This window comes from Glandiceps talaboti, chromosome 13 (genome assembly GCF_964340395.1).
Source record: "Glandiceps talaboti chromosome 13, keGlaTala1.1, whole genome shotgun sequence".
Lineage (NCBI taxonomy): Eukaryota > Metazoa > Hemichordata > Enteropneusta > Spengelidae > Glandiceps > Glandiceps talaboti.
Genome location: NC_135561.1, coordinates 3,624,114 through 3,651,263, shown reverse-complemented (window position 1 = coordinate 3,651,263; position 27,150 = coordinate 3,624,114). Strand labels below are relative to the sequence as shown.

At 34.2% G+C, this 27,150-nt stretch overlaps 1 protein-coding gene across 6 annotated transcripts in view; it reads right to left on the bottom strand.

Moving 5' to 3' along the window:
- Window positions 1–1,737: 1,737 nt before the first annotated feature.
- Window positions 1,738–27,150, bottom strand: part of LOC144444712 (ATP-dependent 6-phosphofructokinase, muscle type-like) — a 54,743-nt gene continuing 29,330 nt past the window's right edge. Inside the window, exons 13-22 of one of the 6 annotated variants that reach the window (XM_078134232.1) lie at window positions 24,610–24,756; window positions 22,425–22,495; window positions 18,709–18,796; window positions 17,728–17,880; window positions 16,996–17,160; window positions 15,869–15,930; window positions 13,944–14,055; window positions 11,023–11,125; window positions 6,366–6,471; window positions 1,738–5,651 (exon numbers count right to left, since the gene is read on the bottom strand). In XM_078134232.1, coding sequence (XP_077990358.1) covers window positions 5,516–5,651; window positions 6,366–6,471; window positions 11,023–11,125; window positions 13,944–14,055; window positions 15,869–15,930; window positions 16,996–17,160; window positions 17,728–17,880; window positions 18,709–18,796; window positions 22,425–22,495; window positions 24,610–24,756 — 1,143 coding nt within the window. In that variant the 3' untranslated portion in view covers window positions 1,738–5,515. Of the gene's footprint in view, window positions 5,652–6,365; window positions 6,472–10,039; window positions 10,143–11,022; window positions 11,126–13,943; window positions 14,056–14,989; window positions 15,052–15,868; window positions 15,931–16,995; window positions 17,161–17,727; window positions 17,881–18,708; window positions 18,797–21,473; window positions 21,545–22,424; window positions 22,496–24,609; window positions 24,757–27,150 lie in introns of all 6 variants that reach the window. The other 5 variants (XM_078134233.1, XM_078134235.1, XM_078134236.1 and 2 more) reach the window with 5 other exon arrangements.

The window sequence follows — 27,150 nt, the reverse complement described above, 5'->3', positions numbered from 1 at the left end:
TATTTTAAAATATAAAACCATGCCTAGTATATCCACGTCTACTTGTTCAACATGAGCAAAATATCGAACAATTGGCATCTCTCTCTCTCTCTCTCTCTCTCTCTCTCTCTCTCTCTCTCTCTCTCTCTCTCTCTCTCTCTCTCTCTCTCTCTCTCTCTCTCTCTCTCTTATGATTTTGTTTTATAATCTCAAGAAATGGCTACATAAATATTATGTGCAAAATACTAGTTTCCTCAACATGTTATGTAGCTACGCTGCCGACGTGATATGGTGTTGTATAGAGGAAATTGTATAGTAAACCAACCAGGAAACATCCTTTTATTTACATCTATATCTGCTAGGTAGTGGAGTAACAATGTTAAATAACTCAAACATTTATAACACTTTGTACAAGGTGTCAGGATCAGCAAGGCCTGTTTAGTAGGTGTCGGCCTAAACTCGTCCCCACGCACACTATAGATGTACACCGTGGGTGTTGAGGTGAAAACATTCCCCTCAGCCACGATAACATGTACTCAGTCTACTGTGTACCACCTATTAAGCGTATAACTAAGTATTATAAGTTTGTTGAACGATCATTTGGGTCAGTTTCAAATAATTAAAGTGTTTAAAACAATGAAAATGGGGGGGGGGGGCAATACCGTACCATCTAATATATACACAAATTCAAAAACGGCGAAGTGGCAATTTAAAAATGTGTCCAGCTTACAGGTTATGCATGAACTAGGGTTAACGAACATTCGTTTCTAGAAGCAATGTAGAGAACAAATATCTTCCCCATGACTTCACTATGACGTCGATTAAATACCGCCTAACAATGTAATATCTCAGAATATAACAAAGTTACTTTTTTAAAGTAAATGTTAACTCAAACACCTTGCAACTAACTAAAATCAAACTATTTATATTAGTTACTTTTTTAGTAAATGTTAACTCAAACACCTTGCAACTTACTAACATCAAACAATTTATATTTTGAATTCTATGTTGTACATGCATTTAAAAGTCCATACATCTGGCCATGACACCCTAACAGCTATGAATAGACATGCACATTAAAATATAACACTCAGGTCACATTCTCCCTCCCTCCCTCCCTCCCTCCCCCCTCCCCCCTCTCTCTCTCTCTCTCTCTCTCTGTCTCTGTCTCTCTCTGTCTCTCTGTCTCTCTCTCTCTCTCTCTCTGTCTCTCTCTCTCTCTCTCTCTCTCTCTCTCTCTCTCTCTCTCTCTCTCTCTTGACAAAATAATATATTTATCAAATAATGACAATATAAAGTATTTGCCCAAATAATCACATTTCATACCTAATTATCATATATAACAAGGATTAATTATTATAAAGTAAAGTAAAATAGTATTATACCTAGACGTCTCTTGGACAACCACTCAATTCAGATCAAGCAGCCCATCAGTAATTGTTTAAAATACATACAATTTAAATTAATATTTGCTTCACCTAAGTTGCACATTTATGGTATGATCACTGAGATAATTTTATTTAAACACTTTCTCAATTTGATCTCAACTGAATTCAATTAGCCTAGCTAACGCACGCACGCAAGCACACAAACACGCACGCACGCACACACACACACAAATACATACATACATACACACACACACACACACACACACAGATACGTAATTCGAACCAGCAGTGTTGCACCATGCATCAATAAGTCGGCTTCCTTTATTTGTCAAACTGAAAGGGAATCGCACACACCTTCTCATGTGTCAGATGATAACCAATGTAGAGCTTATATTATCACAGTTACAATGGTTTATTTTTATTGCAATGATGTCTTATGGGAAAATGTTTAAGAAGCACACGTTCTTAGCATACGTATATACCACTTACGATATCTTCCATTGGAATATCTGGGTTTGGGCTTTTTGTACTTGATTGCTACTTTGTACTTTGTATGTACAAAAATATGACGAGTGATTCAATAGTGATATGATGACTAACGTATCACAATCGATCGAGTCATATTTGTTATATGCTAAGAACGTGTGCTTTTCCCATAGATATAATTACAATAAAAAGAGTAATATACACGTTTGTGTATATTACTCTTCTCCTGTATATTATTAGAATACCTGAAAACATGATCTACAAGAAAGTGGCAGCAAAAAAGTGCCGATGTGCAAGAAATGGCACATCAGTAAGAGTCAAAAGTCAACGTCTTTGAAGAAAGGTTGCACCTGATAATAAGGGGGTAGACACTTGAATGGAGTCCCTGTGTATTACAGTTTTTGAGTTATGCATTAAATTCTGATTTTCTAAGATGGACAGACAGACAGACAGACTCCATCATAATAGCCCACTCCTTCAAGGGCGAAACATTTATAGTCTACTAGTACAACTTTATTAATGTCCCTGCCTGCCTACTACAACTTCCCTGCTGCCCACCACAATGTCCCTGTCTGCTTACCACAACTTCTCTGCTGCCCACCAAAATGTCCCTGCCTGCTTACCAAAATGATGTCATTGCCAGCTTATTATGATATCCCAGCCTGCCTGCCACACCATTCTTGCCTCCTTACCACAATGTCCCTGTCTGCCTGCCTGCCTGCCACAATGTCCCTGTCTACCCACAACATCACTGCCTGCCTGCCTGCCTACCACAACATCACTGCCCGTCACAATGTCCCTGATTGCCTACCACAACTACACACACCAACTATCTCATATCATAACAAACATAGGCAGCTGTAATACAAGGTAAAGTGTGGGGGAAAAAACCATGTTTATTCTGATCATCCCATTAATGTTATCAAAACTGAAGTTTTCTGTATTACATCATGCATACTAGCAGCATGTTTGAATACTACTATATGCTAGAAAGCAACAAATAACAGTTATATTATATTATACTGTATTTCAATTCAAATGGTTTGTTTATTTCAAATCAACTAAAACATTCTGGTACTTTCATAAAATATAATGTCATTTGTTGAGGCATGCTGAAGAAAAGCACATTATTTGACAAAGCACAAATGTTAGTTTGTGTAATACAGCAGAAATTATAGTTGCCTTCAGTTTCAATGATAAAACATGTTTGACAAAAGCCAAATGAAAACAAGACACATCAACAACAATTTAGGTAAGTAACGTCTGTTTAATTAATGCAAGTAATAAATTAAGACTGGTGGCTGCAACCACATCTACACTAAGAGTGAGCACAAAATTCAAATGAGCTAGTCAGCTTGTTTATAGCATAGGTCTGCTTGCATGCAACCATTGTGGTTTATTACTTACACTAATTAAACGGATGTTACTCATCTAAGTTTTGTTGAAACTGAATGCAATTATAATTTTCAAAGTGCTGTCTATACTAGCCAAGTTCAAAGAGTCCAATGAATCAAAAACAAAGAGTACATTTCTTGATGTTTCATTTGAAAGTCTAATATTCTTGGCAAGATATTTATTTATGATGTCAATCATATGAAATTAAATTGAAAAGGGTGGTTAAGCAGAAAGTAAAAGCAACACTGTGTAAAAAAAATTGTTGATAAATAAGATAAGATAACAAAGGTGAAATGTCATTAATTTGAATTGACACTACAACTTAATAAAGAAACAAAACATAGATATATACAATACACGCTAAAAATCCAAAACCCATTGATTCATATGAAATGTTATTCTGATTGGCTGGTTTCAACTAAATACATGAGCAAAAATTGGCTATATTTCAAAATGATAGTTTTATTAAATTACTATCGATTCATCTTTATTGCAACAGTGAAGTTCAATCCTAAGAGGAAATGAGTAACACGTCCTTCATAGAGGAGAGCTATTCCTTAGGGAGGGTCTTCATTCCTAAAAGGGGGTTATCCCTATGGAGATGATTCACTCTTTGGGAAGAGGAACGTGGATCAGAAGAGAAGGACACAGATATATCAGCTATCAAATATCAATAATAATAATAAAAATAGTATTTCAGTTTCATTCCTAGCTGCAACACAGGCATCCCCTCTATGGAGACAACATCAACAACAAAAAATTATTAACTTTTTTCTTATTTTCTTCAATTTTGAACAATGTAATTGAGGCAAGCAAATAAAAATATAGAAGAGATGCTTTGCAAATGAAAAGTTGAACATGACAAAATATTAGTCATTGTCTACTATTTGAACTACATCAAGGTCTGCTTCAATACAGATGTTGTCTCTAGTATTTCCAACCACAATATCCACACACAGCTAAACTTTTAGCACACAGAACACAGTTCAAAGTAAAACACTCAATCTTGTTACACGTCTAAAATCTACTAAAATGACATAAGAATGATAGTAACTTACATCACATCATATCACAACAATCAATATATCATATAAATATTACTCTAGGCTTTATTTTAAACATTCCAAACATCAGGTTGTTGTTAAGTTTTACCTTGTAAAGCATTTTTACACAATCTCTTGTATTTTAAAAATCACTACCAATAAGTAAATGCATCCTATCTCTCGACTGATAAGAACAAGAAAAGGTTTGTCTGGCCAAGTAAATACACAGGCAACTAACTCTGTATGGTTTGTTGTACCTAGTCATTGTACCAACATGAAGTATGCAAATTAAAATATGGTAATCAGTTTAAAGCCATGTGATCTGTTCTGAACCAATCATTTAAAGTTATGGTAATCAGTTTAATGACATACGATCTGCTCTGAACCAATCATGTAACGTTATGGTAATCATGTGATTTGTTCTGAACCAATCATTTAAAGTTATAGTAATCAGTTTAACCCCATGTGATCTGTTCTGAACCAATAGTAAGATGACTTTAAAGGTTGCAGGGTATTTTAATGTCTGAAAAGATGAAACTGTTTTGGGTTTTTTTAGTACTGGTAAATTATGTAATATATCATCATGAGGTGTAGGAGGAAGGGTGTTGTACTATCATGGGTTTATTCTTATGGTATATTCTTGAATCATATTTACCACCTACAGTGAGAGAGCAGTCTTTCAAAATATTTCTGACCATTTATAAACATTAACACTCTCTCTAGGTACATTAATTGTAAATACACTTTTTTTCAGCTCTTGCAACAAATCACAGCTTTCACTGTAACTGGAGTACAGCAAAATGAGTTGACATGGTACTCGTATTTCAAATTACAATAATAATCAGATCACATATTTTCACTAAATCTTATTTAGTCGCTTTATTGTACAGAGCAAATTTAAAACAAATTTAAAAAAGGAAGTTAAATACACTTAACTTTAAAATTATAAAAATGAGCATTACAAATGATAGGGTGAGTTTGTTGCACTGTAAATAAAACTTCGAAAACAAGCTTCAAACATTGCATGCTAAATCAAATGATAATACCACTATGTATACACCAAACTTATTATTTGAGAAATACAACACTTATTTGTGATGTACACATTTCCTGTGTTTTTGTTGTTGTTTGTTTACACAGCTGTAAATGCTAGTACATCTGTTGTTTCATATTTCTTATACAGTCCATACTGTTCCTGTCGTTGAGTTGCTGTCTTTGGTTTCAGTTACTATCAGTGTCAGAGTCACTGACAGCCTTGACGGCAATGCCTTCAACTTCATAAGTACTTTCATGTTTGGCTAAGATACGTAGTAGTGGCCTGATTTTCATCCACCACTGGTCTTTGGCAATGCGATGTCTATGTGAGAGAAGTCAAATAATTTTGGGAAATAAGGATTGTGTATTGAAAAGGCATAGCTTCTATAGAGTCTTTGAGGCTATTATCTGAACACTTCCCTGATCACTAGAACACATTCGTCATCGTTATGTGATGATGTAACTACATGTAATGTACAACATGTATGATTATTTTTTTCATATTTCTTTTGTTAAAAACTTTGACATGAATCGGGATGACCATAAAGTGGACTAAGACGTAAATATGGACATAAATTTATTATTTCATATCATATTATAGTATGTATAGTAATTCACTCTGCTCCAAAATGATATGAAATAATTTAGATGCCTAAAAAGTTACCTTTACATGGTACTAGTATAGCCATTAAGTCTACGTCCACACAACCAAATTATACAGCTTTTGTTTTCACTGTTCCCCTCATGTTTTCCTACAATTTGTGATTTAATATGAAGAATTCCAGCTGTAATCTTTCATATCATAGAGTTGACCAATCTGATTAAAATCTCATGTAGGAATATAGCTAAACTGCAGTATTTATTTACCTCTGTTTCTTTCGTACCGTCATTTGTTTTTATTTGGTTATTCTGTGAATGATCACCTCCTTGCCAAAGGCAATATACATGTACAAAGAAAACAGAAGTTCATACAGCAATCTAGCAATCAGATTAAGAGTTGACATGACAAATATTCAAGTTGTTGCGAGATACTCACTGGAAATCGGTGATTTCTTTGAGTTGTTTTACAGACCGGAAAGCCAGTATACGTTTGTGCATTCCTAACAGACAAGCAGTTTCTGGATCATTTGTGTATACAGAACCTACAAATCAAAATGTAACATTAAGAAACTCTCACATCATTTCACAACAGCTTTTTTTTCCTTCCTGTAATTATGTACATGTAACAAGGCATGAACTAAATCTCATTTATAAATCTATCTTACATGTGCACATATTATTTTGTATTTCAGTTTACGATACTACATGTACTTAGAAGAGGTTTTTCTCCTACATATCTACTTAGATATAATTCCAGTATTTTCTCCTTTCAACTAAGAGAAATACAAGTGACATAGGGGTCTCAACAGGGGTGAGAGTTGAAAGGTGATACAACCCTCTTACTGTTCTTGTACTTCCAGACTGAATAATGAAAACAATAGACATTTTTACTTCCAGATTACAGCAAAGGTTTTTTTTTTATCATGAAGAAAATGTTGGATAATTTGATTATCAACAGGTTGAAAAACAAAACAACTGTCACTATGCACACAAGCAAAAAATAAGTTTGGTCTTTAAACTTAAGTTTCAACTTGGCTTGGGCATCAATGTTGTCTTTGAGTGACTTTGAGCAAACAAATTATAATATGAAACAATGTAAGTGAAATAAATGAATGAGACTTAATCACATACCTTGACATTAATTAATATTACAACTATGAACATAGATATTTGGCATGAAACAACTTTAGTAAAGATGATTTCCATAATATATATTGGTGAATATAAAGTGAACAAATATTTCAACGACAGCCATACATATTTTCAATTCACATGTGTAAAGCAACTAGGCTGCTTCTTGCTGCATTTCACCCAATTATTTTTTTTTAGACTGCCCTTGTCTCTCGATTATGCCGTAGTTATTTATAGTTACTCACCATTTACCAATGAAAGGTATTATATTTTGTTTTGGTATAAAAGTTGTCTAATGGCAAACTCCATATGTTCACAGTGTTTTCTAATTACCCATTAATATCATAGTCCACAGTTGTAACCTTATCCCCATTGTTCATGGTACCATTTATATCAATGTACGACCAAAATAGAAAGACTGTAGTTTCAATTAGGCAGCACGATGTTTTCTACATCTCACGTTGTTTTGTTTTTTTGATTCATCCAACAGTGATGTTGATTTGAGTTGATAGTGAGATAAAATATAATATCATTTATAAGCCTGCAGGCTATCAGTGACAACACTTTGTTTTATGTAATTTGTAACAAAAATGTTCTGTGAGATGTAAAAAGTCACCGTGTTGCCTGATTGAAACTCTGTAGTCTTTCTGGTTTGGTAGTAATTTAATGATAATACCAAACATTGAATGTGTTTCATGTCATGTCTAAAAATGTTTATAATTGGCATTATAATATTGAAATTTCTGTGGCAACAAGTGACAGATGTACTACATTTGATTTGCATATTAACCACCTTAGTACCAGATGTATGGGACACAATTAGGGTAATTTCCCTTCCTGCAATTCATTGTAAATGTGATCACTTTTGATTTTCATATTAACCCTTCAATACCAGATGTGCCTGATTTCAATTCAATACAAAACTTCACATTACATATTCATGTGACAACTTTTAAACCAAATGTGGAGAAAAATTCATTCATGAGAATGAATACCTTGATAACAATCTAAAATTATTTTGAAATATGCAAAAAAGTTATAAAAATAAGAATTTTGTTCATCTAATTTTGGTAGAAATTTTGATACAGATAAAAACAGTTAACATATGCACAAAACATGGAAGATGTCTGATACACAGCCAGTATAATGTTGACAAGTTACAATTAAACCTAGTAACACTAATATAAATAACCATACTGACAGTGAACCATATCAAGTGACTTTAACTGTGAATAGCTACCAATAATTTTCTTTGTATTATCGGACAGTGTCAACCATGTCACATACTATGCAAAGTCTCATCTCTAGTGTATAAGATTGCTACCAATGCACATTAGTTTTGTCAGTTTACTGCTATCTGACAAGGAAGAGTAAGTGTAGATCAAACCTTAACAAAGATTATTAGTCAGAAACAAATTAAGACATAGAATCCTGAAAATAAATGGATCAAGACTAAAGATATGGTGATTGGTTGCTACAAATCACCTGACAGAATGGAGACTTGGTGATTGGTTGTTACAAATCACCTGATTCAATGGAGACTGTTTGCTGACTATCACCTGATTGATTGCATAAAATGAAAGCAAGCTGATGCGCATGGTTTTAGTATGACCCTTGACCCCTGATACCATGCCAACAACAGCCTCAGTATGAATGCAGCCTTGCTAATGCATCCAAATAAAATTTTGTATTATGCAAAATACTGAACTTTGAATAATGTACCCTAGCATAGAAAGTGTTTTCAAACATTTTAACTTTCATATCAAGTTGCTTTAATACAGCACATCATGCAACAGCCAAAACTGACAAACAGAGATTATGTTAACAATAAATGCATAAATTTTGCTAAATCTGCTATATGAAGATAATCTGGGTGTACTAGGTGACAAACAAGTTTTGATTTTAGGCTTTGCACTCTTTCAACAAGGCTGTGCTGGTTAGGATATGCAACATGCTGTCAGCAAATCCAAATTGAATTTCCAACATCTTTCATAATTTTACAAAATTTATCTAATTTTAGCATTCAGTCATCTATGAATGATGACAAGTCAAGGCTGTACAGTCCTGTCCAGTTCATCACTAATTGCTGGCTATAATACCATCATCATTATAGCAAGATACAAAACCAAAATTAATTTAAAATTATACAGGGTGAATGAAATATTTAAGACTTCAGCATTTATAAAGGAATAATTCACACCAGTCCAATTTAATATTCAATTTATGATATAATTACAAATTTTGTTTCATACACAATCTAAAATATTATGTCTTTCAAATGGAGTTTTTTTCTCTTTTTTTTTTTTTTTTTTTTAAATTTTGTCGTGGTCAACATTTGTAAAGAATAAGTATGAGGATAATATAAAATTCATATGGCAAGTTCTATGAGATATCATTTATCATAAATTGTTCTTAAATATCCTTTCCTTGGTTGCATTATTCACTTTTTTAATGAGGCCTTGAAAAAAATTGTTTGGTTCCGGTTACCCGACCCCACCTTGTTTTTCACTGCCGACCTAATGTTATTTTTACATATTCGAGAAAAATATGACAAAATCGTGAAAATTGTTACGTCTACAGAATAGGTGGATGTGGAAACTGACAAGATATTATAAAACTGGTCTTCCAATCTGTAGTGGCTATACATCTGATAGGAAGAAATAAACAACATAGAGACCATTTGGAAAACAATGGAAAACCTGAACTAAACACTCACACATGAAAAAAATACAATAAAAAAAAATCTACCTACCCCACCTATTCTAAAATTGAGCATAACCGGAACCACACAACATTTTTTATTAGGCCTGATTTCAGTGGTTGGAAATTCACATTGCTACAACATCCATTAACATGGAGCAATGCAAAGCAGCGCATGGTATGTGATTTAAGCTTACAGTTAGGGTTACTACTTACTGCAGTGATGATTTGATAAAAATCTAATGTTAGAGCACAGATCAAACACAATCAAGTACATACCATCAGCTTGCTTATATTTCTGTATTTGATTTACTAGCCAGTAAACAGAACGGCAAGCTATCTTGGTTCCAAAACATCTATCGAAGGGTGATGGAACGCCACCCTAGACCGAGAACAGTCAGCCAACAATCAAATCAGTTAAAGTTACACACATAGTGTTCTTATCATGGCTAGAAATTAGAAATAACAATCACACCTGGTCTTACAAGAAATCACTACACAACGTTCTTTAATGATTTCTAGACATAAGTGAAACCTCAAAAATGAGGTATATTTTTTCAAGAGTGCCGGGCAGGGCAACATACCCTTTATAATCAGTTTGGCTAATATAGTTTGTCAGAATAAGGATAAATACAGAGTGATCTTTTGGTTATCTAATGATTTTCTTTTTGTTTTCTAATTTGAATCCAGTCTCCTCAGCTGGAAGTGTTGGACAAGCGATGCTTGATTTCCATTCCACACTGTCGGAAAGACCAATAGTATATTACAGTTGCTATGTTATGTATTGAGTAATTTCAGAACAGGGATGTTATCACTTCTAATTTCTATGTGAATACAACATCATATCAGTGGCATTGATAAATATGATCATTTGTCTAGACTTGTATAGCTTCACTACACATAAACATGGCTGATATACAGACAGACAATTACACTACATGTGTTTACCCAGTCCTGTCCAGACTGTCATGACACACTGGACATGGATGTTAACATAATATGACTAATAATAAGATTTACAGTTTAGATAAACCATTGCAGCTGCTGTAAAATAAATCCAATCTGTAATAGATAAATCAATGATCAAATTTTTCACATGAACATATCAAAAATAAGTTCCAAATAATGTACAATTTTCCAAATTGACCAGCTCTGCATTAGTTCCATGTGGAACGTTTAAACTCCTACCCTAACACCTTTAGAACAGACAAATTATCACTTTACCTTTGCCACTTTATCGTCAATGAACTATTACTACTTACCATCTTCTTTCCTATATTTTTCAATGGTTTCAATGAGATAATGCACTGATTTGGCAGCAAGTTTGGTGCCCATGTTGCGATCAAACGGTGTGGGTGACCCACCCTAATGTGACATGATAACCATGCAACAATGACCAGACAGAAGAAAATAAAGAAGGAAGGAAGGAAGAGAAGAGGAAAGAACAGTAGTGAAATGAAAGCCACCATAATTATTAGATTAACAAAGATAAGATAACCAGGAGGAGAAAAGAAACAGTTGAAACAAAATAAAAACACCAACGGAAGAAAGAGAAGAATGAATGGATGATTAGTGGTACCATATGAAAATACAGTCATATAGCCATGGACTACATATATATATTGAAAGCTACTATAATTTATCACCAAGCACAGCTGATGCAATGTGCAGTGCAATTCTATTTATCTACGCAGAGTGACAGTTACTTTTTAGCCAAGAAAAGACAAGAAATTGCAACATATCAATTATAATGTACTTCAATAAGTACATATTTGCATACAAGATGGATGACAGATTGTGGAAGAAGTAATTAAGAAAACCAATACATGGAAACATAGTAAAACATTCTACGACAGACACAAACATGTACTTCACTTATCCTATTATAAGCCTTCCTCAAATATGAATATTACCCAAGTTCCCTTATGTTGACATTCTAATTCTGTCCAGACAGTCAACCCCCCCCCCCCCCCCCCCCCCCCCAGCTTTTCAATAACCAGTATTGTTCCTTTGCTAGTGCTGGTTGAAATAAACGTATATATAGAAACTGTCCAATAAATGTTCACTCTTGTGGTATGGCTTAAATACAATCTGAATGAAATCTGGAGAAGCTTCCATCTGCTTTATTACTGTATTTCATGTCTACATTTGTACTATGCCTGTCAAAGCTTTCCAACTGCTAGAGTCATGCCATCAAAATGCTTACAGAATTAATGAAGTTGGAAAGCTAAAAAATCATAAATACCAGGTAATTAAAGTACAACCATTAAGTTGGTACACTACTTTTATCTTTCCAAACGTAATGTTTAGCTTTCCAAACATTCATTTGGAAACATATTTAGAAACCTTCCAATTTGGTGTGGATGATCTTTATGTTCTCTTTTGGTGTTCTGTTGGGTGATTTCCATCTCACTTCATTCGATAGATAAACAAAGGAAAACATAAAGGATACACACAGTTGATATGAAATACAGTGAATACAGTAAATCGAGGCTTCTCCTTTATCGGATTGGACATAGATATATCAGGCTTATACTAGGATAACACGATTCATGTTTATTGGCTATCACTTCAACTCATCATAACGAATTTACTCAAATATTAAAAGCTGGTTTTATGCTTCTTATTGTTAACAGAGGAAATGGATGAGAATGCAGTATAAATGTACAAGGGTTGGGTTTATCAACACCCTCATAATAAAACAGAACCTTGACTTTGAATGACTTCAATCTTCAAAATATTATCAAAAGAATCATTCAAGCAATTACTCACTGTCTGTTTTAAGACAGAATAGCGTCCCTCCTTTTATATTTTGTTTCATGTGTATATTGTTTTTTGTCAGGCACTGCATGAAAAGTGGCATTTCCAGTTTCATATACATGATGGTCTCACAACAGAAATGCGACATTTCCAGATTTTCGGCAATTCTGTTGTGTGACCGTCATGTATATGGAACTGGAAACCCCACCCTTTCATGCAGTGAGGGTCACTGACTACACTAGGTCAGACCAAACTATTTCCATAGCCCTCATTAAATCTATAATCATGATTATACTTTCTTTCTTTGATATGAAAATGTTACATTGTTTGGATCTTGTGATTATAAAAAAGTCAACTCAATGCAGTATACCCCTTGTACATACGAGAGTTTAGTTTGCAACTCATGTGGATACAATTGTGAAAACTAGGAAATCAGATTTCTTGATTATATATAAATGAAATTCAGGTTCAGCTGTTCTATATATGTCCAATATTGTAACTCAAGGCTATGATAGTTCATAATATTGCAGTCTTTTCATACATATATCAAACTGCAATGTATTATGTCATATGAAATGCAGTCATTCTCATCCATTTTACCTTGTTAATCTTTTCAAAACATTTTGCGCATACATCAAAACAAGGATTGTCAATACATCATCCAATTTACCATTGTGTTACAAAAGAAACATTAAAATCTGGTCACTTTGAAACTAAGAAATATCTGTGGACCTTTGTTTTGGAAATTTGGGAATGGAGAAGAATAAAATGATCTGAAGCTGATCTAATTTCAAACAAAGTATCTAAATACTTGTCATAATTCTATTATTTTCAGCCAATGTTTAAAAGTTTACTTTAGGCAAATGTTTTGGGGTATAAATTTTTCTTAAAAATTTGTCGGTGGCTGTGCAAAGAATCCCTGGGTTTTTGACAAAACAAATTAATAATTGGTAGAATCTAGAGGTTAACTTATAGAGAATGTTGGATATTTAAAACTTGTACAGAACTAAACTTTGTCACTCAACTTTACCTCTGGATGGTATTGTAAGGTAAAAAAACCAATCACAACAAATTTACTGTAAAAACTATCAAACAATTACCGAAAGTTATATTCAACTACACGAAAAGAAGTTACAAACAACTTTTTGAAACAGGAACTTGAAGAGTTTATGTAAAGGACAACAGGTATGGGACCAAGAGTGAAAGCCAGCTAAAGTAACACATACATTCTATTTTAAGTGTTATGGTATTATGAGTGTAGGACTGAATCAAACTACAAGTTAACTATTGTATATTGTTTTATCCTTGTTTTGATGTTAACACTTCAGAAACTCAAATCGAGACAATTTTATAAGTCAGTACCATGCATTTAGCTGATATCACAGACATCATGCAAATCATTTATCTAACACAGTACTCTTACCTGCTGCATATGTCCTAGAACATTCTTCCTAGCTGTAAAGGTGCCTTTACCTTCCTCTGTGTACAGACTGTGGATGAAATCTGTTGTGTAGTTTTCATTGGCTTTCTCATTCCTGGCAAGAATAAGCATCCAATAGAAAGAATTACCAATGAGCATTTTATAAATAGTTCAAAAAGAACAAATAAATAGTTCAAAATGATAATTCTTATAACAATAATCAAAACAAGACTGCTAAATAACAGTTGGGTTAGCTGAGCATGAGTATTTGCACCAATATATCTTTAAACCCCTGTGAGTACTGAAGTGTCAAACAAACAAACAAAGTACTGCACTAATTGTATTTGTTGGTTTAAGTGCAAAATTCAACACTTCACTTCTTTGTTAGCGGTATAGGTGAATTATCAAACTTGAAAATCTTAAACAATATTACTTAAAACATAGACAGTGGAGAAGAAAAGGACACACAACTGTGGCACTTCCTTTCAAGTCTGTTAGAATTCCTTTAACATCATCTTCTCCACTGTCTATGCTCTAAGTGACCAAAAACACCCATTGGCTTGGTACACACAATGAATTACAATGGTTATCACATAGAAACAGTTCAGCTTAGTATCAGGTAACCCTGGAATATTCGTTTTCATTTGGATCGCTGACCAAAACATATTGAAAGCTCAATTTTTCTTTACTAAGTTAAACTGTTAATGTGTTATAACATTTGTAATTCAATATTACTCTAAATTTAAGTCAAAATGAAATTCTATGCCTAGTATGGAGCATGGATGTCATATTTAGAGCTTGAAGGAATGAAAAGAAAAAGAAAAATTTCACATTGCTTAAAGTGAAAATGAGATTTTATGCCTAGTATGAAGCATTACTGTGATATGCAGAGCTTGAAGGAAGGAAAATAAACCCAAAAAATTGACATTGCCATCACTCAAAATGATATTCTACGCTTGTAATATTTAGGGCTTGAAGGATGGAAAATAAACCAAAAAAAATTGACATGGCACAAAAACACTTTGAACATAAAGTGGAGTTACTTATACCTTAAGATGAGACCTCGTACTACATTGTCTGCAATCTTTGCTCTTAAGTGAGTTACATCACCCTACAGTGGTAGAAATGACAATATGGGATACACAACAGGTAGCAGACATGATAACAAACATAGGGAGAAAAGATGGTAAGCAAGCAAATACAAGGGAATGCAAGGCAAGAACAAAACATGATTCCAAAGTGTAAGTATCACAGCTGCACACTGTATCATTTGTTCCTGACCAACTTTTTCTATATCTTTTCATGAATTGACATCACCTGCAATTCTCACTACCTGCAATACAATTCTACACATCACTGTGGAGTCAAATGGAATGAAGTCGCGCGACAACGCGTTCTAATGTCAACAACTACACTTCCGGTCGGCTATGCTAATACACAGGAATGTTTCTTTCCCATTTTCAGTTGTAGACATCTCTTGTAATTTTGCTCTGGAAATATACTGTACATATTTAAATTTCCCACCTCCATAATTATATGAGCTTAAAACTTGCGTTTATCTTATTTGTTACAAATTAAACTGTTTGGAAGAAACATTCACGTGTATTGACATAGGCGACCAGAAGTGCAGGTGTCGACAAATGCAAGCACGGTCGTGAGACTGCGTTCCATTTGACTCCTTAGCGATGCATAGAATTGTATTGCAGATAGCGAGAATTACTTATGATATGTTTTACACTGAAGGGAATAGGTGCGAATCTGGTCACTATACTGTCCAGCAGTTTTTGTACTAAGTTAGGACAACTAGATTACATAATTACACTTTGGAATCAGCAAGCAGCATGGTAGTAAAGCTAACTTATGGCAGTATACATGAATCTGATGTGTGCTATAGTTTACATTGTGTCTATGACTCTGAGATGCATTACCTCACAATCAGACCACGTTGTATGTTATCTGCTATTTTAGCCTTCAGATGATATACATCTCCCTACAAGAAAGTTTGTTAGACAGCAAAATAATACACATCTCCCTACAAGATAGTGAACAATAAAATGATATGCATCTCCCTACTAGAAAGTTTGCTGAACAATAGATTTAATACACACACAAAACATTATAAATCATTTCCATAGATTTGAATATAGACATGTTAGAGAATTGACAGTCGAATAATAGATAAACTGCTGCCTTTTGGGAACTATAAACATTTCAATTGCAATAACTGTAGTATAAACCACTGTCTAAGGGAACTATTTATGTTTTAATTGCAATAATTGTAGTATAAATCACTATCTAAGGGAACTATACCCATTTCAATTTCAGTAATTGCAGCATAAATTGCTATCTATGGGCACTACACTTTTCAATTGTAGTAATTGCAGCATAAATTGCTATCTATGGGCACTACACTTTTCAATCGCAGTAACTGCAGTATAAATTGCTATCTATGAGCACTACACTTTTCAATTGCAGTAATTGCAGTATAAATTGCTGCAGCTGTGAGCGCTATAAAGTTTGCTCCTGCAGTAAATGGCAGAGCACAAACTGCTTTTGGTCTGTGAAGAAAACAACTAAATATAAAAAGTGTTATTTATTTCTTAAAATATCTAAGTTGTAAATGTGTTCAGTATTTTTAGTCAATTTTTATGAGTTGAAGGAATATGGTCTTTATACAAAACTAAACAAAACGCCCACCATACGACAACAGTTTGTACTTGGGTTTGTGCAATAAACATTTGACATTTGATCGGAGTGTCATGGGAGTTGGCTTCAAGTGAATAGCAATACCGTCTACAGTCACAAAAGGCTACGTAATACATCTAGGAATAATTCATCTCAAACCAATATAAGAAAAAGTCTAAAATTAAAAGAGCTTGGAGATGAAATACTGTTTTAACATCAAGTGAAATTCATTCACAATCATTGCTCGTAAATTTCAGCTTATCGTTATATCACTTGTAGAGCTAGTTGCTAGGGTGATGGAAAGAACACATATGTACTAATGAGTATCACTTCAATTTGATAACTGAATGATCTTGAGAAGACTTCATACCTGTAAATCCTTAATTGTAAATTTCTCTTCAAAAATGTATGCAGCATCAGCACCTCCTGCTAGTGCTGCCATGGTTGCTAGGTAACCACAGTATCCTCCCATGGTTTCCACAACAAACACTCGTCGCTTGCTACCAGTGGCAGATTGCTTTATGCGATCACAAATCTGTAAGCAGTGTTGCAATGTTAATAATAGACACAGAATTTATGTATTATAGCTTCATGAAGTGGTGCAAAGTCAACACATACAGAATAGTACACGTCACTGGTCAGATTTATGCTGGGGAGTTTAATCTGACCTAGTCAGTGTGTCATTTTGATGTACTACTGACACACATAGCCATTTCTCTTGATACACCAAACTTTGGTGTTCCCCTATCTCTTACTGTGTGGTGTCTCACAAGAAATACCAGTTTTTATCATTTTGAGCCATAACTGAAAATGAGGATACACTAGCCTACATTCTAATGAGAGGAACACATTATCACACCCGAGATTCTTATGAGAGGAAACACATTATCACACCCGAGATTCTTATGAGAGGAACATACTACCCTACTCCTATTCTTACCCTACCCCCTAACTTAAAACTTCACTTGAATTGTGTGGTCAGTTCTACATTCTGGCCTGGAAATTTAGTACATGTACTAAATCTTTCATTATTTTGAGCCTTCAGTCCACATTCTAATTATCATTGCATAAGATCAATTTGTGATATAGTTCATATACTTACATCTGTTATAGCGTTGAGTGCCGTATCACAACCCAGACTGAAATCACTTCCTGGTACGTTATTGCTGACAGTACATGGTATTATCACCATAGGAATACAGAACTCGGGGTACTTGTCACGATTCTCAGACATCACAATAACACTCTTGTAGGCCTGCAACACAATAAAACAAAACAGATCATTATGGCAAACAATAACACAACATTTTGTATAACAAAAACAATGATTACAACTTGTGTTTTTATCAGAAATACATCCAGTTTCCAATATCTTCAAGTTTATTCTAATGCAATGATTACAACTTGTGTTTTTATCAGAAATACATCTGGTTTTCTATATCTTCAAGTTTATTCTAATACTTTTTGTGTCCTTGGTTGTATTTCTCTAAACTCTTTCAGGTACAGTTTAGACATATGTTGGGGTAGTTTATAAGGTATGCCATGACGGGGCGCCTCACACATCAGTCAACCCCTCCAACCAGTGACGACAGAAAGACACGACACATCTTACAGTCTAATGTTGGGGAAATTGGAAATATTCTGCAACCATTGACTTCTCAATCTACTAACATCAGTTATTTGAAATGAACTGAGATGACCTTGACTGAATTTTAAACAGCTTATGCATTTAGCCCTACCAAGCTCATACTATACAATTAGACTATAATTAATGATGCCATCTGTCCATGTTTATCAGTCTGCCCTAATTGGGGCATGGGAGATTAGACTGCACCCACAACAGCTGATCTGTCAGTCTATGCAATTTCTGAAGTCATTTCGATTTGACATCAGTAATTTTCTTTGACTCTTTCTGTATGTGATACATTCATGTGTAATTCCCATGCAGTTAATTTTTGACTTTGATATGAATGTATCAACCCATTCATAAATTGGTATGTTAATTGTTATGTACAGTCTTCTGATAAACACTCCCTTTGCATGTATTATCATTGCATAAATGTATCACAAAGGTTCAACTCACTTCAAATCCACCAACAATCAGGAGACCATGTATTTCATGTTTACGGAACTTCTCAGCTACCTTGTCCAGGATTTTTTCTGGTGTTGTACTGTTGACATGACCATATCGTTAGTTGTACAAGAATACAGTTTACAATTCTACATAATAAAATTCACCCTAGTACAGAGACTAACACTAAATGTAAATTTCTAAACATTTATATTATCAATGTATGTAAGCTACCTTGTCATGGAAAGTACAATCAGAAGTAACCCTCCCCCCTCCCACCCCCACCCCTGTATTTTGTAACTCTAGTGCAGTCAACTGGTTTCCCATCTTTTCTGCTGGACTGTGATCCCAGCATTTACATTTCCAGTCCTTTCTACTACATGCCAATGCCAATGCCAAATATCCATTCTGATTATGGAATATATGACATTACAAGCACCTTTATGTCAAAGTGACATAGTTTTACTAATTACTCTGTAGTGTAAGTTACTAATTCACCCAGGCCTGGCAGCACATGTATAACAGCTACAGTGTCACACTGGTCTTGTAGCAACATACTTGTACAAATGGCGAAATCCTAAGAACATAAAATATGTAGACAATCTTGTCACATCTTTTCTCATTCTGTGTTTCAATTTCTAATATCAGAGACGAAAGACTTGGTACACATTTAGTCTCTGATTAAAAGTCCCAAATCTGGGCACATACTTTTACACATCACGGTAGCCTACATACACAGCTTTTATTCACATGTATGATACATCTAGATTATATGTGATAAAAATATGCAGTGATTATGTGCTATCAAAATTTTGCATTTATACAAAGCAATGTGCGCACTGCCAGGAAGAATGTATTAAATGTCAAAGGTCACTGAAAGGGCCATGCAAAGAAAACAACCTATCACATTTTATTTATTATCAGTGAGATCATTCCATGAGCTTATTGGTTTAAAATAGTCACATGACCCATATTCTTTCTATTAAATTCATCTCGATTTTGACAATGGATATTTCCATGTCGTCTTCTACACAACAATTATAATGTTGTCTGCTACATAACAATTGTAAATGTCGTCTTCTATACAACAATTGTAATTGTCGTCTGCTACATAACAATTGTAAATGTAGTCTGCTACACAGCAATTGTAAATATCGTCTGCTACACAGCAATTGTAAATGTAGTCTGCTACACAGCAAATTGTGAATATCGTCTGCTATACAACAATTGTAATTGTCGTCTGCTACACAACAATTGTCAATGTCATCTGCTTCACAGCAATTGTAAATATCGTCTGCTACACAGCAATTGTAACTGTCGTCTGCTACACAACAATTGTCAATGTCGTCTGCTACACAATCGTCAATGTTGTCTGCTACACAGCAACTGTCAATGTCATCTGCTACACAGCAATTGTTAATGTCGTCTGCTACACAGGAATTATCAACGTTGTCTGTTACGCAGCAGTTGTAACTGTCGTCTGGTATAAACCAATTGTCAATGTCATCTGCTACACAGCAATTGTAACTGTTGTCTGCTACACGGCAATTTATAGCTCAAATGAACTCACAGGGAATGTTTCTGACTGATAAAATGTCAACTAACACAATATCAAATAATGCTAATCATTCCTACAAGCTTTATAAACTTGCACACATGCTATATTGTCACAAAAGCTAATGATATATTGACCTTACCCCTGTCTTGGGGATGACTTCATACCAAATTCATTAGGTCTGACACATTGACAGTATTATTTCAGTTATGTTACGGTAGTTTGCTATCATTCAAATTCTACAAAGTTGAGGCAAGCCTGACAGGGAATTATTTTGATGTATGATAATACTTATTGCATGTAACAATAACATGCAACATTACCTACCTAGTATAGAATAAGGCTTAATAAAAAAGACTGTGTGGTTCTGATTACGCTCAATTTTAGAATAGGTAGGTAGATTTTTTACTTAATTTAATTTTTTTTCTGTGTCGTGTCTAGTTCATGTCTTCCATTGTTTCCCAAATGGTCTCTGTGTTGTTTATTTTTTCCTATCAGATGTAGAGCCATTACAGATTGAAAGAACAGTTTTAGAGTGTCTTTATAAGTTGATGGCAGTTTCTCCATCGACTATTTCTCCTGAGACTTCACAATTTTTGCGATTTTATTATTTTTTTTCTCATGAGTCTTTTACATGAAAAGTCTATGGCATCTTAAGGGTAAAGTTTTCCTGAATCATTGTCACCTCAACATTCTCATTATCTTTCCTTTCCTTGGGACATCAATACAACAACTTTGAACATGTTTAGTTTCCTTAACATAATTAGGACAGTAATATCATAACTTGTATCCTATTTGTTATGTAAAATCACCATATTTCCTTACAAGCCCAGTAGTATGTTGGTTAAAAATCAAAACATTGAGATTATCCCTAGACATACTTTCTGTTTGTCACGATATTGTTGCAAATACATTTAACTAAAATCTTGATTTAAAGTTTTGTATCCCTAATTCTAAAACATGGACGTAGTAAACATAAAGTTTGGCCATTGAAGTTTGCACTAGAGGCTATACTGTATACATTCAGTTGTAATTCTGAGCTAGAAGCTGAGCTGATTTTTTCATAATAATTAGAATTTATACTACCAGGTAGCCTCATACATATAGCATCTAAGTTGAATTATTTACAGCCACTAAACTTCACAATCATTTGAGATCAAATTTTCTGAATGGTAGCAAACTACACTAGATAAATTGATAGTTTTTTTTGTGCGCTACTAACCGATTCGTGCCAAGTTTGGATCCTCCATCTCGTACCCAGCCGCGTACACCTCCCCATGACATGGGTTTCACCTAGTTTGCAAAATGAACAAATGCAGCAAAGGTTGGCAGCATACAAATTAGTGGATGGCGAGCCAACACACACACAGTGGCTGGCCAACCATGCCAACTCACCACTCAATGTCAAGCCCATACTAAAAACACATACACAATAAATGAATGCATGATGCAGGTTACCATGGCAACACACTGCACCACAAACATCATGGTATAATGAGGTAGAGAGCAGAAGTAGGAACAGACCAAATAAACTCACAAATGACAGTACAGTTTACTGACCATTTTATCAATAATTGGAAATCAATACTAAACATTTGATTCCCATTAGGAAAACAACTGTCAAAGTGAACTTTGACCTTGCAATGTAGATTTTCTATTGGCTGTTGGGGTACATCGTGAGGTATTCAACATTAAATTATGATCATTGAAAGACACATCTACTTCTTTTATACGAGGATAGATGTGAGTTATCCATAAGGGTATTTGATTTAATTCATGTAATAATAGTCATGGATTGTTAAAATCTACACACTGATGTACGGATCAGTACCAGTTTGTACAAACTCTGACCATCACCCTGTAAAATGTTATGGTACTCTGTGCAGTAGATGTACCAGTTTGTACAAACTCTGACCATCACACTGTAAAATGTTGTGGTACTCTGTGCAGTGGATGTACCTGTTTATACAAACTCTGATCATCACACTGTAAAATGTTATGGTACTCTGTGCAGTAGATGTATTGATGAGTGGCATTGGTCTGTTCCTATATTAGAATAATCACAGTGCTTTGTGGGTAGCAGCCAAGCGTTAATATATGTGTTTGTGTCTAAAGTATACGGGTGATTTCTGATGGGTGCCAGGAACAGAGATGGCAATCCATCATCACCTACCGATTGGTTCCTAAGCTCGAACCACCACATTTAACCCAACCTGCTACAGACATCCACCCCATTAACTTGACCTACAGTCGTGGCGTGACACCATCAGGATGTTTAGGTAGGAGTTACAGCGGGTATGGTGGTGGTGGTGGTGGTGGTGGCGGTAGTGATATGGTTTTACATGAATTGGATACAAACATGATAGATGAAAGAAAAATAGGTATGTTAGTCTAAGAATCAGTGCTGTGTCTGTTTGTCCTCACTTTGTCAATATACTGAAAGGGGCAACAGGTTTAATTCTTCTGCTATTTGTGGTCAACAGTCCAGTTCTATATGCAAACATGTACTACTAACTTACATATCTATACTAAATGTGCAATAAATTAGATCATGAAACAATGAATTCTATAAATGTCACACATTCAGTTATTAACTAAATATATTCTTGTATATTTGTTAAAAAGAACCGAAAACAATAAATTAAAGGGGGAGGAGTTTTCCAGAAGTTCAGTATGTGACAAAGATTGACCCTCCCCAAAAGCTCTTGCACAAAAATTACAGACCCTCCCCTTCCCCTGTCACTGGAATATCTAATGTAATTTTACTACATGTTACAAACTGTAGGCCAAAAGTATAGTTAAAAGATTCAAGTTTACAACACTAAAGTGTAACAACACAAACAAACATCTATAGGATCTTCCACTCTTTGACAAATGATTGTAGTTAGATATCCTGTGAAAACCACAATTATCAATGGTTTTCTCAATTCCATATAATCTCCATTTAAACCCTTGAAGATATTGAGATGGTTTTCATGTATGCACCCCACCCACCCCCACCCCCACCCCACCCCCAGCCAACTTGACTCATCTGATTGACAGCAATCAGCAATGTATTATCCGATAATGCTGATTTGTTTATGAGCTTCCTTTATGCAGCACATCCCCTCTTAATAACTGGTCTTATTTTTGTGACGATGTATACAGCATTTCCCACTTGGCTGGACTGATTCTGGCCAATCAGTAAAGCATTGACCAATGTACATTGGTTCTTTCTTTAAAGGCTTAATCTGCATATAAGTAGGGGGCCACATTTAGATGACACTGATTATGCTAGATCAGTTTTACCATCGTGAAACTACCATTTTAGAGAGTATTACCATATTATATTTTATTATATTATTGAGAGTATTATATTTTATCTCCTAATGTTGGACTACGGTATTATGAACATACAGGAAAGAAATCTGTCACTGTATTTTTGAAAATAGTTGTGTTTTGAGGACTGTATTAATGAAAATGTTGGTTTGATACACGTTGGAAGTGTCAAGACACTGACCCAAGATTGGAACATAGCCCTTTAAGTTGGCTTTCATTTCTGGATGTCCATTGCTCATGTATGTAAAGCTATGGCTTCTCCACACTGTACTGGGTGTTACGGATATAGATGGAGCTCTTTGATTGGATAATGACTGGATAATGGCAATTTACGGCCATGTGGGGGTGTGCTACATACATGAAAATTACTTCAATGTCTTACGAGTTAGAATAGAAATACTGTAGAAAAACTGGATGAAAAAAATTAGATAATTTAAGATAATCTTGTGAGTTTTGTGTTTAGAATGTGTGAAGTGGTTGTGAACTCAAACTCAAATCAACATGATAGTGCTGTGATAGTCAATTTTAGGTTATAGACTCATGATATGAAAGAAATTTGTGTTTTATATTTGATACACAAGTCATATGTAGAGAAATCTGCAATAAAATCATCAAACTCTATCATCACTGAACATAGCACTTTTTCAAAAGTGATTTTCATGACAAGCAATATTTGAAAATCTAGAAAAAATAAATGATTTTTTTTTAAATTAATAAATGAATATATAAAATGGCCTTATCATATTTATTTAGTCAAAGGATCAGAAGTATTCACAGGTTTTTAAAGATTGATGATGTCTTTAATGACTGGAATAGAAGATACTTTAATTTATAAATGGGTGATGAAATACTGGACTTGCATTACAAACTGTACAAGTCAAAACTGTAAACTATAATTACAACTTTACAGTCAAAGTATGGCTGTTGATATCAAGCAAGTTTGACATCGAACATTTGAGTTTAATAATTTCATTCTATTCTGTTATCACTATAAATATGTGAACAAATTAAGGAATAAATTGATTAATTTGATATTTTACCTGATCCTCTAGTAAGCCTTCAAATCCATCAAAGATACCGTACACGCCATATCCTTTGAACAGAGATGCACGGACACAGGATCTGACTGCAGCATTCATACCAGCAGCTGGGGCTCCTATGTTCATTACGGCGATTTGGAAACCACTCTGAAATCACAAAATTGCAACAACTAATAATATGAAATTCAAGTTTATGAGATCAAGAAAGTGTTAGTATACAAGCAAAACTGGTTGCATTATAGACTATATCATTAGTACATGTAATATAATAATTCCGCTTTACTGTTTTGATTTAGCTAACTCAGCACCAACTCAACAGCACCGATTCAACCAGCACCAACTTAATGTAATGTTTTCTGCGAAAACACTTATGGATAAATATATATCTTGACTGTTTGGTATTTGACAAAAAATGGAGAGAAAAATAACTACCAGTATTAAATGGAAGAATACATTTGTGTAAATAGCTTTCATTCACCATTGTTGTCATTGTTACATTTCCTTTCATGCCAAATACACAAGAGAGAGGGTGTGCCTGGGAATATTTCAAATATTTACCCAAAACAAGGCTTGCTATAAAAAACGAAAGCACTGAGCCTTTGCTTGAGTGAGGGCGCTAACACAGTTCGCCAGTAGTAACTAGCCAGTTTGGGGCAGACTAATACATTGGTATGTAGTTTTTTTTTTATTATTTATTTATTTATTTTTTTTATTTCCAATACAACTGCAAGACAATACAAAGGTAAACAATATGTTACATTGGTATTTAGTTATTGAAAACTGTAATACACAAACACATGACCAATTCAACCACATTAGTATATTGTAGACTGAAGATTCATTTGTTGTAAGACTTCCGGCTAATCATTCATGAGCATATTTATCAGCAATTACCATGACAACCCACATCCACAAATCATTCAGTTATGTTACTGTCTGGAAAGGAGATATCACAAACAAAATAACAAAACACTGCAGGTCTAAATTCAATTCTTTTTTTAAAAAGACATCAGCAATTATCTACTTCAATTATAAAAACATTAATTATTCAGTCATAACATAAAACTTATTTTAATTTGACAAAAAGTACACAAAACACTTCAAATCAATTAGTAATTGCAAATTGCAATTATCAAAACAAACAATTAAAATATAAAACTAGGTTAATCAACAACCAACAAACTCAATTATTCAAATTAAAATATTAAAATGGATTCATCGCAATCACCAGCTAATATTGCAATTATTAAGATATCTGAAAAGTATACATGTATATTCAAACAGTTGCAATCAATTATACTTATACTGTTCATTTAAAGGCACTTTGATATGAACTAAATTAGACTATTACGCTTTTTGCACTACATTGCTAAAACCAACACAATGTTAGGGATGATTGCAAAATGTCACATGAACTTCATTCATTTATTACAAAACTCCCTTCGCCCTCCCTTAAACGAATGTTCACAAATGCGACATCGACATGTTTATATATGATGTAAACCATGATGAAAATTGTAGTGGTCACACCACTATCATTCATGTGATGTGATGTAAAAACATGAAACCAGCACTGTATCTCACTTTAGAGGTAAATTTTAATCAACTTATCAACATCTCGGTAGTAAATACAGAACCTGTTATCATCAAAGGTGTGAAAGTTTTCTAAATTTGGTTAGAAGTACGAAAATGAATTTCAGCAATCACATTGATGCCAGACACTCTCCCCTCTAAACGAAGTTTATTTATTGAGTTTGTGTTACATTGTATGATCATCCCTTATACATGGTAAGTTAATTTATGTTCATTTTGTCATAATTATACCATTCAAGTGCAATTACATGTTGTCTTGTAAACAATCACCAATCTCTAAGCAAACAGTTAGTACAACCAAACTATAATGTTCCAGTTCCAAAACACATTGTGCTACCTGTAGTGTATGTGTGAACCAATTCTAGACTCAATACTTGTAGTAACATTTTACCCCATGCTAAAGTGTCAAAATAGAACAAAAAGGTACACGTTTTCTCATTTGACCTCGTACTAGAGGGTCAAAATAGAACAGGTAGGTTGACTTATTCTCAGCACTTGTAATAGCATTTTACCCCATGCTAAAGTGTCAAAACCGAACAAGGTCAACTTATTCTCATGAATGCCTCTAGTAATGTATGTGTAGCACGTCGAGCGGAAGTCAATGAGTCACCGATGAAATCAAATGATTATTATTTTTATGACACACCTAGGTGGTCAAATTATTGTTATTTTTACAGCACAGCTAGGTGGTCAAATTCTATTTCAGTACCTAAAATGGTTAATTCTGATATTTACAAACCACTGGATATACTAATCTGACTATTAGCACACTTTGGATAACAAACAAATTTAATGTACAATTTCAGTTGTCTTTTCGAAAACAATTTCCAAACTTGATCAATCATTTTTGCCACAGTAAACCATCATGATAATGCATTTTCACACGGTAAATGTTTGTGAGAGATAACTGATAGTGTGGCATGAATGTCATATCTTACACACAAATAG